We start from the raw sequence: 16174 nt of genomic DNA, 5'->3' as shown, positions 1-16174 counted from the left end.
ACCATTAAATAACCATTTGATGTCGCTACATTATAAAGCACGACCATTTAATATACACAGTGTGTAGCTACATTATAAAGCACGACCAAGTCATATACACAGTGTGTAGCTACATGATAAAATATTAAATAACCATTTGATGTAGCTACATTATAAAGCACGACCATTTAATATACACAGTGTGTAGCTACATTATAAAGCACGACCAAGTCATATACACAGTGTGTAGCTACATGATAAAATATTAAATAACCATTTGATGTAGCTACATTATAAAGCACCACCATTTAATATACACAGTGTGTAGCTACATTATAAAGCACGACCAAGTCATATACACAGTGTGTAGCTACATGATAAAATATTAAATAACCATTTGATGCAGCTACATTATAAAGCACGACCATTTAATATACACAGGATGTAGCTACATGATATGGCACGCCCATTTAACATACACAGGATGTAGCTACATGATAAAACACGCCCATTAAATATACACAGGGTGTAGCTACATGGTAAGGCACGACCATTAAATGACATCATTTGATATAGCTACACGATAAGGCACGACCATTTAATATACACAGGATGTAGCTACATGTTAAGGCACGACCATTGATATAGACAGAGTGCAGCTACACGATAAGTCACGACCATTTAATATACACAGGATGTAGCTACATAATAAGGCACGACCATTGATATAGACAGAGTGCAGCTACACGATAAGTCACGACCATTTAATATACACAGGATGTAGCTACATAATAAGGCACGACCATTAAATAACCATTTGATGTAGCTACATTATAAAGCACCACCATTTAATATACACAGTGTGTAGCTACATTATAAAGCACGACCAAGTCATATACACTGTGTGTAGCTACATGATAAAATATTAAATAACCATTTGATGTAGCTACATTATAAAGCACGACCACTTAATAAACACAGTGTGTAGCTACATGATAAAACATGACCATTAAATAACCATTTGATGTAGCTACATTATAAAGCACGACCATTTAATATACACAGTTTGTCGCTACATTATAAAGCACAACCAAGTCATATACACAGTGTGTAGCTACATGATAAAATATTAAATAACCATTTGATGTAGCTTCATTATAAAGCACGACCACTTAATAAACACAGTGTGTAGCTACATGATAAAACATGACCATTAAATAACCATTTGATGTAGCTAAATTATAATGCACGACCGCTTAATATACACAGTGTGTAGCTACATGATAAAACACGACCATTTAATATACACAGTGTGTAGCAACACTATAAGTCACGACCATTTAATATACACAGTGTGTAAGTGCATGATGTGGCGCGCCCATTTAATATACACAGGATGTAACTACATGATGTGGTACGCCCATTTAAAAGGCACAGGATGCAGCTGCAAGGTAACATTTCATAAACACCTTCTACAGCTACATGAAAAGGCATGACCATTAATATACACAGTGTGTAGCTACACGATAAGGCACGACCATTTAATATACACAGGATGTAGCTATAGGATAAGGCACGCCCATTTAATATACACAGGATGTAGCTATAGGATAAGGCACGCCCATTTAATATACACAGGATGTAGCTACACGATAAGGCACGCCCATTTAATATACACATGATGTAGCTACACGATAAGGCACACCCATTTAATATACACAGGATGTAACTATACGATAAGGCACGCCCATCTAATATACACAGTGTGTAGCTACATGATACAACACGACCATTAAATAACCATTTGATGTAGCTACATTATAAATCACGACCATTTAATATACACAGGATGTAACTATATGATACGGCACGCCAATTTAATATACACAGGATATGGCTACACGAAAAGGCACGCCCATTTAGCAGTGACGCCTGCACAATACCTTGGCCTGACATAGACACCTGCTCTGTGTCTGGGCCTGACATAGACACCGGCACTGTGTCTGGACCTGACATAGACACCTGCACTGTGTCTGGGCCTGACATAGACACCGGTACTGTGTCTGGGCCTGACATAAACACCGGCACTGTGTCTTTGCCTGACATAGACACCTGCACTGTGTCTGGACCTGACAGAGACACCTGCACTGTGTCTGGGCCTGGTATAGACACCGGCACTGTGTCTTGGCCTGACATAGACACCTGCATTGTGTCTGGGCCTGACATAAACACGGGCATTGTGTCTTGGCCTGACATAGACACCGGCACTGTGTCTTGGCCTGACATAGATACATGCATTGTGTCTTGGCCTGACATAGACACCGGCACTGTGTCTGGGCCTGACATAGACACCGGCACTGTGTCTTGGCCTGACATAGACACCGGCACTGTGTCCGGGCCTGGTATAGACACCGGCACTGTGTCTTGGCCTGACATAGACACCGGCATTGTGTCTGGGCCTGACATAAACAACGGCACTGTGTCTTGGCCTGACATAGACACCGGCACTGTGTCTTGGTCTGACATAGATACCTGCATTGTGTCTTGGCCTGACAGAGACACCGGCACTGTGTCTGGGCCTGACATAGACACCGGCACTGTGTCTGGGCCTAACACAGACTGTGTCTAGGCCTGTGATGGTCCTCCACAAATGAAGAACCGGGACATGAACCTCTGCACTCGCTTCTGCAGCTTCTCTCTGCGTTGTGTCTTGTCCTCGTCTCCACCTGCAGACAGGAAACAATACTTCAGACAAAGGACCTCGGACAACCAAAGACAGTAACAGTGTTTCGCTTCTGTTATGTCAATTTTACCATCCAGACCAAGTTGAAGAGATCTACAACAAGCTGCAGAAAGAACATGTTACTGAGGTGACAGGTCTCCATTATTTTAATTTCTCTCCGGCAAAAGAGAATAGTAGGGCGTTCTTTGCTTTGTGAAACCATTAACCAAACACGACAAATACTCCTGTACTCACCACTGGTGCCGCCTCCGGATGCTGTGCTGTATTTCTTGAGGATCTGGACCCGAGTCTCTCTCCCCCTTGTCAGGCGCCACCACGTGCTCTGGTAAGAAAAGTAGGTTGATATTTCAGCGGATATCATCATGACGAAAACAACAAGGAAAATATCACTTAGTTGGGGCCGACCATTGGTTCTTCTGGGAGTATTCTAAAAACGTTTCCCCAGTCTTGGAAAAAGGCATAAAAATAATTAAGTTTCAAGTTTTACCCCTCAAAAATGAAATTCTTCACTTGAGCGTTCACTATAATGGATCCCTAGAATTGTTTGGTTTTTCCTTAAGTAAGATGTCTTGTATGTCTTGAAGCAATGAGAGTCGCTGAGTGACAAGAGCACGGACATCACTGGACTCACCTGAAATCTGTTCTTCAGTCTGGTCAGGAGAGAGTCCACACCCAAGTTGCTTGCAACTTTTGAGACAGAAACAACAATCTTATATATATCTATCTGTCACCTCGTTATCAGCAAATTTGCTTCATAGAATTTTTTTTTAGCAAAACTACTAAGAGAAAATTCTTTTATGTAAATACACCTGTCATAATTCATATATGTTTCAGCTTATCATGTTATGTTGGTACGATGTGAAGTAGCAGGAATATTGTTAAAAACGACACTCACTCACTCACTCATTCTCTTTTGATACTACTCTGATGATGTTCCAACTACTGATGGCATATCTTACCGTCATCATCCCACACGATAACAGAGGACACCCAGTCCGACATCGGCTGCTGTCTGTCAGACACCCAGGCCTGGTCCAGCATCAGCTTACGTATGTGTAGTGCGTCCTGGTGGAAACTGTTCGACTCCCTGGAGTCGGTAAACTACGATTCATCGCTCCTGTTTGCCAGGGATACCTCGGACACTGTTTCAGCGACTGGGAAATGAACGTCGACAGATGGCTCCCTGGGGGAAAGTCTGGGCTGAAGGTGGTCCTTCGCGAAGGGGTCGAATACTTTCTCCGAGTCAGAGGAGACGCTGCTTAGAATTTCAGACGACAAGAGAGATTGGATGGAACCTGTAAGAGACCTTGGGTGTGGCAATGGAGATGACGTTGGTGAAGTGTAGCATCTGTCATCAGGTTTGTCAGATCCACTGTCAGATTCACGAGGACTGCTGTGAGAGCTCCTAGAGGGTGAAGCAGATGCTCCAACAGATTCACGGAGACCGTTGCGTGATGGAGATGACGACACGTCTGACGCCGATGTCTCCATGATATATTTGTAGTCTCCAGGTTTGACGGAGTTATCTACCCCTGCTGGCTTTTTGACGGAAGCTTCGGGTCTTCGAGGACTAGTCTTGGATGACGATGGAGAGGAACTTAAGTCAGACGCCGATGTTGACATGATGTAACGGTAGTCCTCGGAATTAATTACTGCATCTTCGCCCTTCTGTCTTTCAGAAAGTTCGACAGAGGACATTGTGGGATCCCTGGATGTCACACTGTTTTCACAAATAGTATTTGAAATTAAAAAAACATCAGTTTTCGGCTCGGTTTGATCAAGCAATTAAATCTGTATTACGTAAGATATATTTTAATAAATTTTCGTTAGGCCATAGATTTATAAAAAGTCATCTGCATAACAATGTTTACGTCAGTGAGTAAAATGTGTAGTCTTGGCCCAAGAAAATCAGAATCGCAAAAAGTTAATTAGTATAATTACATGTTGCAAAATCGAAAAAAAAGATTACACAAAATCAAGTACCATGTAGTATGCATACGTTCAATGCATATCAAGTGCGAAAACTATACGTCAGCATATTAATATGTTAAAGAGAGTATATTTCTTCGTATTTTCTGATTAACAGGTAATTATAATTAAGAATGAACCTGCTTTGCTAGAAAAATAGATGTAGTGTCATAAAATATATGTACATTAATGTTAGCACTTATCACTGACATTCTACCATCTTTGTTTGAAATTTATTTCTGCCACCATCGGAAGAAACCTTACAAATAGATATCCGGACCCGCGCATGTGTAAGTCTGTGTTATGGTATTGGAGTATAGTATATGATCTTGGGTTCGAATCCCGGTTCGCCCCGATTATGTTTCTGGGTTTTTCGGCATCAATGGCCGTGCTCGTGTGTTTCCCCAAAGTGGTAAACGTCTGAGACCTGTATCACTCCGGCCTTTCCTCCCACAGTAAGCTGACACGCAGTGAAATAACTGGACTCCTTTTAAAAGTGGGGTTAAAACCAACTATCGCGCTTATATAGCGTTTTAAAAGATCTGTTTAAAGCAAATTAACCATTTAATCAGTTGGAACACGAGGACAAAATGTTAAAGATAGAACAGATTAATCGGTTCTCAGCTGATGTGGCCTCAGAAATTGATAAAACCGTTGATCCTAATACACATCAAACATTTTCTTACCGCAACCTCACATCAGACACGGTCGTGTTTTGGGTAAATAATATGGAGCTATTAAATACAACCGCTGGAAGTCAAGAAAAGAAAGTAGTATACTCTGGTACTTACCTGGAAGGTGTCCGATCTCTACGGGGGGTAATATACTGATTAAACTTCTTAAAACACGATAGCTGCCTTTGTGCTAGCGGTCTCGCAGAACAATACTACGAAGTGATGAACTTTGACCTGTGACGTCAGGATACTATGACGTCATTATAACATGAAAATCGACAATAAGGTGTTTTCAATGGTGAAACTAATTTAGTTGATGGCTGTCGGGTGTTCATAATCAACGTTCCTTTGATTGATAATATCAATGACCCCCTGTCATCTTCTGTTGGTGTTTAACAAAATGTTTGAAAAACGTGTTCCATTAGAGTTATCTCCCTTCGTTCGACATTAAAACAAGCAAACTCCAGTTCAGCGCGTGCCACCTTCGTTTCCTCCCGGTATATTAGGAACAAGAGAACGATGTTTGGGATGTATGGAGCTTGTAAATAAAAAAGTTGGTATCCTTTGTTATATTTGCACGAAGTTCAGTCGGACTAAAAAGAATAACATATACCCCGATCATTGACACTGATGATTCTTGAAAAAAATGACAATGAATTGGTCTGTATCATAGATTGTGAATATGTGTCGAAAATAACTGTTTCATTTATTTATCTATATGATTTTTAACCTTTATCAATCTAGTTTGTTTAATATCAAATCTGTGATATTTAGCTTGTTTCCTTACTGCGCAGTGTTTTAATGATTACATAATTTGTTCTCATCCCCATATGGCTGATACATTGCCGTTGTAACTCTCTCACTCACAAGTATTAACTATTACTTTCCATTCAATTCATGCGATCAAGACGCCGCGATATAACTTGAATACTGTTAAAAGTAGCGTTAAACCCAACTCACTCACTCATTCGATCAAGTAAACAGACCCGAACAACGCGAGCAGGCCCTGAGTTGTTGTTGTTTGTTGTTTAACGCCACACTCGGCAATATTCCAGTTATACGACGGCGGTCTGTAAATAATCGAGTCAGGACCAGACAATCCAATGTTTGATATCATGAGCATTGATCCACGCAAATTAGATACAATGACATGCATCAACCAAGTCAGCGAGTCTGACCACCCGATCCCGTTAGTCGCCTCTTACGACAAGCATAGTCACCTTTTACGACAAGCATCGGTTGCTGAAGTCCTATTCTACCCCGGATCTTCATGGGTCCCCTGGGTATGGTACAAATGGGAGCCACCCAGGCCCACGTTGCTAGAGCTTTTGGGGTTGCTCCCGTGATGCTGTAACTACCCTGATGCAACGTTACAGATGGACTGGGCAGACACCAGACAGGCAACACGCAGACCCAGAGTAACTACGCCCAATGAAGACCGGTGTTTGCGAACTTTGCATCTCCGGAATCGATTCTTGACAGTGACGTCATCAGCGACGAACGCCTTTTGGCGTATGGTAAGTCGACAGACAGTGACCAGGCGACTCGGATCTCAAGGATATAGGGCTTACAGTCCTTATAGAGGACAGTTATTGACCGAGCAACATCGTCGTCAGAGGGTGGAGTATGGTGAAGGGGATGCAATGTGGGGAGGAATTTGCTGGCAGGAAAGAACACCTCTGGTCATCGTTAACAGCTCAGCGTTACATGGATGACATTCTGCGTCCGATTAACCAAACATTCCTAAAACAGCTACCACGCGGTGTTCTTTATCAGCACGACAACGCCAGCCCCATACAGCCCGAATCGTACAGAACCACCTTGTAGCCAGCAACGTCAACGTGTAGCCATGACCTGCACCCTCCTCCAGACAGGTACCCCAGAGACCTATAGCTGGAATACAGCTGAAATATTGCTGAGTGCGGCGTCAAACAACAAACAAACACGTGTAACTCCCTCATCGGATGTGTACAATAATGTCACCTGCTTCATAGTCACGTGCTCGTACCTCAGGGTCTGAGCCCACTTGCACAAAGCGATCTTAGTGCTACGACTATTGTAAGCCTATGTTAAAGTATGGGTGTTATGATAATCTTAGTTCTAAGATGGCTTTGTGCAAGTGGGCCCTGGTACTGCAGACAACGAATCTTGCAGTGTTATCAATTATATCACAGAATTAAGACAATAACACTGTCTGCCCATTAGCATTTTTATTACATATCGCATTTTTATTGACAATTGGAAACTTAAGAAAGATTGTGGCCGAATACCCCTAAAGTTAGACCAAGTTTCCTTTTCCCTCTAACAACTATTATAGAAGTATAACTACTTCACAGTATGATCTTCCACGGTGCACAACGCTCTCACAGCTAAGATAGACAACTCTCTCACAACCGAGTTGAACATGTCTCTCACAACAAATTATACAAAATAGGGTTCACAACTCTCTTACAACTAACTTTGTTGGGATTACATCTCTCCCACAACTAAGGTGGACAAATCACTCTAAGCTATGCATATAGGGTGTACAACCGATTACAAGTAAGTTTAGGTGACCCAATGCTTACTATACGTTCAGGGTATATTTCAATATATTCTATATTGTTGGTCTTTTTATTCATAAATAAGATGGGTTTTTATGAATAATTTCACATATTTTAGTTATATTTTTATAAGCATTTCAACTCAATTTGATTTTTTTTATCCACGCATTAGTTTTTCCCCTTTATTTCAGTATATTTATGTTTTGAAGCTTTTGTATTCCTCCTTTTATCTATATTTTCATATTTTTCAGTTTTATATTTATAAGCATTTAAACTCAATTGATTTTTTTTAAACCAATGAATTAATTTTTTTTCTCTTTTTATTATTGTAAAGTTTTTGTATAACTCTTTTTAACAGACCCTTCATTACCATTTGCAACCACGTGAAAGGTACATTTGGAAAACAAATTAATGTATGTGTAATACATTAAGAATACAGCAGATAATATGATATTAACAGGATCAGGCACACTACCTCAAGGTAAATAGATTACCCTATTCACGATACACAGGCTACATGAAGACGGACGTCCATTAACTATACATGAGATGTAGGTACATGAGGAGACACGCCCAAATAACATGCATCGGATGTAGCTACAAGATAACATTTGATAAACACCAGCTACAGCTACATGAAAAGGCACGACCATTAATATACACAGGGTGTAGCTACATGGTAAGGCACGACCATTAAATGACCATTTGATGTAGCTACACGATAAGGCACGACCATTTAATATACACAGGATGTAGCTACATGATAAGGCACGACCATTAATATAGACAGAGTGAAGCTACATGATAAGGCACGACCATTTAATATACACAGGATGTAGCTACATGATAAGACACGACCATTGATATAGACAGAGTGCAGCTACACGATAAGGCACGACCATTTAATATACACAGGATGTAGCTACATAATAAGGCACGACCATTAAATAACCATTTGATGTAGCTACATTATAAAGCACCACCATTTAATATACACAGTGTGTAGCTACATTATAAAGCACGACCAAGTCATATACACTGTGTGTAGCTACATGATAAAATATTAAATAACCATTTGATGTAGCTACATTATAAAGCACGACCATTTAATAAACACAGTGTGTAGCTACATGATAAAACATGACCATTAAATAACCATTTGATGTAGCTACATTATAAAGCACGACCATTTAATATACACAGTGTGTCGCTACATTATAAAGCACGACCAAGTCATATACACAGTGTGTAGCTACATGATGAAATATTAAATAACCATTTGATGTAGCTTCATTATAAAGCACGACCACTTAATAAACACAGTGTGTAGCTACATGATAAAACATGACCATTAAATAACCATTTGATGTAGCTAAATTATAATGCACGACCACTTAATATACACAGTGTGTAGCTACATGATAAAACACGACCATTTAATATACACAGTGTGTAAGTACATGATGTGGCGCGCCCATTTAATATACAAAGGATGTAACTACATGATGTGGTACGCCCATTTAAAAGGCACAGGATGCAGCTGCAAGGTAACATTTCATAAACACCTCCTACAGCTACATGAAAAGGCACGACCATTAATATACACAGTGTGTAACTACACGATAAGGCACGTCCATTTAATATACACAGGATGTAGCTATAGGATAAGGCACGCCCATTTAATATACACAGGATGTAGCTATAGGATAAGGCACGCCCATTTAATATACACAGGATGTAGCTACAGGATAAGGCACGCCCATTTAATATACACATGATGTAGCTACACGATAAGGCACGCCCATTTAATATACACAGGATGTAGCTATAGGATAAGGCACGCCCATTTAATATACACAGTGTGTAGCTACATGATACAACACGACCATTAAATAACCATTTGATGTAGCTACATTATAAAACACGACCATTTAATATACACAGGATGTAACTATATGATAAGGCACGCCAATTTAATATACACAGGATATGGCTACACGATAAGGCACGCCCATTTAGCAGTGACGCCTGCACAATACCTTGGCCTGACATAGACACCTGCTCTGTGTCTGGGCCTGACATAGATACCTGCATTGTGTCTGGGCCTGACATAAACACCTGCACTGTGTCTGGGCCTGACATAGACACCTGCACTGTGTCTGGACCTGACATAGACACCTGCACTGTGTCTGGGCCTGAAATAGACACCGGTACTGTATCTGGGCTTGACATAGACACCGGCATTGTGACTGGGCCTGACATAAACACCGGCACTGTGTCTTGGCCTGACATAGTCACCTGCACTGTGTCTGGGCCTGACATAAACACCGGCACTGTGTCTTGGCCTGACATAGACACCGGCACTGTGTCTTGGCCTGACAGAGACACCTGCATTGTGTCTGGGCCTGACATAGACACCAGCATTGTGTCTTGGCCTGACAGAGACACCTGCACTGTGTCTGGGGCTGACAGAGACACCTGCTCTGTGTCTGGGCCTGACATAGACACAGGCACTGTGTCTTGGCCTGACAGAGACACCTGCATTGTGTCTGGGCCTGACAGAGACACCTGCATTGTGTCTTGGCCTGACAGAGACACCGGCACTGTGTCTGGGCCTGACATAGACACCGGCACTGTGTCTGGGCCTAACACAGACTGTGTCTAGGCCTGTGATGGTCCTCCACAAATGAAGAACCGGGACATGAACCTCTGCACTCGCTTCTGCAGCTTCTCTCTGCGTTGTGTCTTGTCCCCGTCTCCACCTGCAGACAGGAAACAATACTTCAGACAAAGGACCTCGGACAACCAAAGACAGTAACAGTGTTTCGCTTCTGTTATGTCAATTTTACCATCCAGACCAAGTTGAAGAGATCTACAACAAGCTGCAGCAAGAACATGTTACTGAGGTGACAGGTCTCCATTATTTTAATTTCTCCGGTAAAAGAGAATAGTAGGGAGTTCTTTGTTTTGTGAAACCACGACAAATGCTCCTGTACTCACCGCTGGTGCCGCCTCCGGATGCTGAGCTGTATTTCTTGAGGATCTGGACCCGAGTCTCCCTCCCCCTTGTCAGGCGCCACCACGTGCTCTGGTAAGAAAAGTAGGTTGATATTTCAGCGGATATCATCATGACGAAAACAACAAGGAAAATATCACTTAGTTGGGGCCGACCATTGGTTCTTCTGGGAGTATTCTAAAAACGTTTCCCCAGTCTTGGAAAAAGGCATAAAAATAATTAAGTTTCAAGTTTTACCCCTCAAAAATGAAATTCTTCACTTGAGCGTTCACTATAATGGATCCCTAGAATTGTTTGGTTTTTCCTTAAGTAAGATGTATTGTATGTCTTGAAGCAATGAGAGTCGCTGAGTGATAAGAGCACGGATATCACTGGACTCACCTGAAATCTGTTCTTCAGTCTGGTCAGGAGAGAGTCCACACCCAAGTTGCTTGCAACTTTTGAGACAGAAACAACAATCTTATATATATATATATATGTAAATTTTATGTAAATACACCTGTCATAATTCATATATGTTTCAGCTCATCATGTTATGTTGGTACGATGTGAAGTAGCAGGAATATTGTTAAAAACAACACTCACTCACTCACTCACTCATTCTCTTTTGATACTACTCTGATGATGTTCCAACTACTGATGGCATATCTTACCGTCATCATCCCACACGATAACAGAGGACACCCAGTCCGACATCGGCTGCTGTCTGTCAGAGACCCACGCCTGGTCCAGCATCAGCTTACGTATGTGTAGTGCGTCCTGGTGGAAACTGTTCGACTCCCTGGAGTCGGTAAACCACGATTCATCGCTCCTGTTTGCCAGGGATACCTCGGACACTGTTTCAGCGACTGGGAAATGAACGTCGACAGATGGCTCCCTGGGGGAAAGTCTGGGCTGAAGGTGGTCCTTTGCGAAGGGGTCGAATACTTTCTCCGAGTCAGAGGAGACGCTGCTTAGAATTTCAGACGACAAGACAGATTGGCTGGACCCTGTAAGAGACCTTGGGTGTGGCAATGGAGATGACGTTGGTGAAGTGTAGCATCTGTCATCAGGTTTGTCAGATCCACTGTCAGATTCACGAGGACTGCTGTGAGAGCTCCTAGAGGGTGAAGCAGATGCTCCAACAGATTCACGAAGAATCTTGCATGATGGAGATGACGACACGTCTGACGCCGATGTCTCCATGATATATTTGTAGTCTCCAGGTTTGATGGAGTTATCTACCCCTGCTGGCTTTTTGGCGGAAGCTTCGGGTCTCCGAGGACTAGTCTTGGATGACGATGGAGAGGAACTTAAGTCAGATGCCGATGTTGACATGATGTAACGGTAGTCCTCGGAATAAATTACTGCATCTTCGCCCTTCTGTCTTTCAGAAAGTTCGACAGAGGACATTGTGGGATCCCTGGATGTCACACTGTTTTCACAAATAGTATTTGAAATTAAAAAAACATCAGTTTTCGGCTCGGTTTGATCAAGCAATTAAATCTGTATTACGTAAGATATATTTTAATAAATTTTCGTTAGGCCATAGATTTATAAAAAGTCATCTGCATAATAATGTTTACGTCAGTGAGTAAAAAGTGTAGTCTTGGCCCAAGAAAATCAGAATCGCAAAAAGTTAATTAGTATAATTACATGTTGCAAAATCGAAAAAAAAGATTACACAAAATCAAGTACCATGTAGTATGCATACGTTCAATGCATATCAAGTCCGAAAACTATACGTCAGCATATTAATATGTTAAAGAGTGTATATTTCTTCGTATTTTCTGATTAACAGGTAATTATAATTAAGAATGAACCTGCTTTGCTAGAAAAATAGATGTAGTGTCATAAAATATATGTACATTAATGTTAGCACTTATCACTGACATTCTACCATCTTTGTTTGAAATTTATTTCTGCCACCATCGGAAGAAACCCTACAAATAGATATCCGGACCCGCGCATGTGTAAGTCTGTGTTATGGTATTGGAGTATAGTATATGATCTTGGGTTCGAATCCCGGTTCGCCCCGATTATGTTTCTGGGTTTTTCGGCATCAATGGCCGTGCTCGTGTGTTTCCCCAAAGTGGTAAACGTCTGAGACCTGTATCACTCCGGCCTTTCCTCCCACAGTAAGCTGACACACAGTGAAATAACTGGAATCCTTTTAAAAGTGGGGTTAAAACCAACTATCGCGCTTATATAGCGTTTTAAAAGATCTGTTTAAAGCAAATTAACCATTTAATCAGTTGGAACACGAGGACAAAATGTTAAAGATAGAACAGATTAATCGGTTCTCAGCTGATTTGGCCTCAGAAATTGATAAAACCGTTGATCCTAATACACATCAAACATTTTCTTACCGCAACCTCACATAGTATCAGCCGTGTTTTGGGGAAACAATATGGAGCTATTAAATACAACCGCTGGAAGTCTAGAAAAGAAAGTAGTATACTCTGGTACTTACCTGGAAGGTGTCCGATCTCTACGGGGTGTAATATACTGATTACACTTCTTAAAACACGAGAGCTGCCTTTGTGCCAGCTGGCTCGCAGAACAATACAACGAAGTGATGAACTTTGACCTGAGACGTCATGATACTATGACGTCATTGTAACGTGAAAATCGACAATAAGGTGTTTTCAATGTTGAAACTAATTTAGTTGATGGCTGTCGGGTGTTCATAATCAACGTTCCTTTGATTGATAGTATCAATGACCCCCTGTCAGCTTCTGTTGGTGTTTAACAAAATGTTTGAAAAACGTGTTCCATTAGAGTTATCTCCCTTCGTTCGACATTAAAACAAGCAAACTTCAGTTCAGCGCGTGCCACCTTCGTTTCCCCCCGGTATATTAGGAACAAGAGAACGATGTTTGGGATGTATGGAGCTTGTAAATAAGAAAGTTGATATCCTTTGTTATATTTGCACGAAGTTCAGTCGGACTACAAGGAATAACATAAACCCCGATCATTGACACTGACGATACTGGAAAAAAATGACCATGTATTGGTCTGTATCATAGATTGTGAACATGTGTCGAAAATAACTGTTTCATTTATTTATCTATATGATTTTTAACTTTTATCAATCTGGTTTGTTTTATATCAAATCTGTGATATTTACCTTGTTTCCTTACTGTGCAGTGTTTTAATGAATACATAATTTGTTCTCATCCCCATATGGCTGATACAATGCCGTTGCAACTCACTCACTCACAAGTATTAACTATTACTTTCCATTCAATTCATGCGACCAAGACGCCGCGATATAACTTGAATACTGTTAAAAGTAGCGTTAAACCCAACTCACTCACTCATTCGATCAAGTAAACAGACCCGACAACGCGAGCAGGCCCTGAGTTGTTGTTGTTTGTTGTTTAACGCCACACTCGGCAATATTCCAGCTATACGACGGCGGTCTGTAAATAATCGAGTCTGGACCAGACAATCCAATGTTTGATATCATGAGCATTGATCCACGCAATTTAGATACAATGACATGCATCAACCAAGTCAGCGAGTCTGACCACCCGATCCCGTTAGCCGCCTCTTCCGACAAACATAATCGCCTTAAACGGCAAACACGGACTGCTGAAGTCCTATTCTACCCCGGATCTTCATGGGTCCCCTGAGTATGGTACAGATGGGAGCCACCAAGGCCCACGTTGCTAGAACTTTTGGGGTTGCTCCGGTGATGCTGTAACTACCCTGATGCAGCGCTACAGATGGACTGGGCAGACACCAGACAGGCAACACGCAGACCCAGAGTAACTACGCCCAATGAAGACCGGTGTTTGCGACCTTTGCATCTCTGGAATCGATTCTTGACAGTGACGTCATCAGCGACGAATGCCTTTTGGCGTATGGTAAGTCAACAGACAGTGACCAGGCGACTCGGATCTCAAGGATATAGGGCTTACAGTCCTTATAGAGGACAGTTATTGACAGAGCAACATCGTCGTCAGAGGGTGGAGTATGGTGGAGGGGATGCAATGTGGGGAGGAATTTGCTGGCAGGAAAGAACACCACTGGTCATCGTTAACAGCTCAGCGTTACATGGATGACATTCTGCGTCCGATTGACCAAACGTTCCTAAAACAGCTACCACGCGGTGTTCTTTATCAGCACGACAACGCCAGCCCCATACAGCCTGAATCGTACAGAACCACCTTGTAGCCAGCAACGTCAACGTGTAGCCATGACCTGCACCCTCCTCCAGACAGGTACCCCAGAGACCTATAGCTCGAAAACAGCTGAAATATTGCTGAGTGCGGCGTCAAACAACAAACAAACACGTGTAACTCCCTCATCGGATGTGTACAATAATGTCACCTGCTTCATAGTCACGTGCTCGTACCTCAGGGTCTGAGCCCACTTGCACCAAGCGATCTTAGTGCTACGAATATAAGCCTATGTTATAGTATAGGAGTTCTATAGTTCTAAGATCGCTTTGTGCAAGTGGGCCCTGGTACTGCAGACAACGAATCTTGCAGTGTTATCAATTATATCACAGAATTAAGACACTAACACTGTCTGCCCATTAGCATTTTTATTACATATTGAATTTTGTATTGGCAATTGGAAACTTAAGAAAGATTGTGGCCGAATACCCCTAAAGTTCGACCAAGTTTCCCTTTCCCTCTAACAACTATTATAGAAGTATAACTACTTCACAGTATAATCAGCCACGGTGCACAACGCTCTCACAGCTAAGATAGACAACTCTCTCACAACCGAGGTGAACATGTCTCTCACAACAAATTATACAAAATAGGGTTCACAACTCTCTTACAACTAACTTTGTTGGGATTACATCTCTCCCACAACTAAGATAGACAAATCACTCTAAGCTATGCATATAGGGTGTACAACCGATTACAAGTAAGTTTAGGTGACCAAATGCTTACTATACGTTCAGGGTATATTTCACTATATTCTATATTGTTGGTCTTTTTATTCATAAATAAGATGGGTTTTTATGAATAATTTCACATATTTTAGTTATATTTTTATAAGCATTTCAACTCAACTTAATTTTTTTATCCACGCATTAGTTTTTCCCCTTTATTTCAGTATATTTATGTTTTGAAGCTTTTGTATTCCTCTTTTTATCTATATTTTCATATTTTTCAGTTTTATATTTATAAGCATTTAAACTCAATTGATTTTTATTAAACACATGAATTAATTTTTTTTCTCTTTTTATTATTGTAAAGTTTTTGTATAACTCTTTTTAACAGACCCTTCATTACCATTTGCAACCACA

General features: G+C 41.3%; 1 protein-coding gene across 1 annotated transcript; it reads right to left on the bottom strand.

Moving 5' to 3' along the window:
- Positions 1 to 2604: 2604 nt before the first annotated feature.
- On the bottom strand, positions 2605 to 10529 carry LOC139475339 (mucin-22-like). The gene is made up of 5 exons (XM_071258564.1): positions 9947 to 10529; positions 5377 to 5440; positions 3857 to 4442; positions 2957 to 3044; positions 2605 to 2705 (listed from the first exon to the last, which is right to left on the bottom strand). The coding sequence occupies exons 1-5, from the start codon at positions 10527 to 10529 to the stop codon at positions 2605 to 2607; spliced, it is 1422 nt and encodes a 473-aa protein (XP_071114665.1).
- Between the last annotated feature and the right edge of the window lie 5645 nt (positions 10530 to 16174).

Source organism: Haliotis cracherodii, unplaced genomic scaffold (genome assembly GCF_022045235.1).
Source record: "Haliotis cracherodii isolate W230 unplaced genomic scaffold, xgHalCrac1.p SCAF_3, whole genome shotgun sequence".
NCBI classification, from domain to species: Eukaryota; Metazoa; Mollusca; class Gastropoda; order Lepetellida; family Haliotidae; genus Haliotis; species Haliotis cracherodii.
The sequence above is the reverse complement of the archived record's forward strand: the minus strand, read 5'-3'. Positions and strand labels throughout refer to the sequence as shown.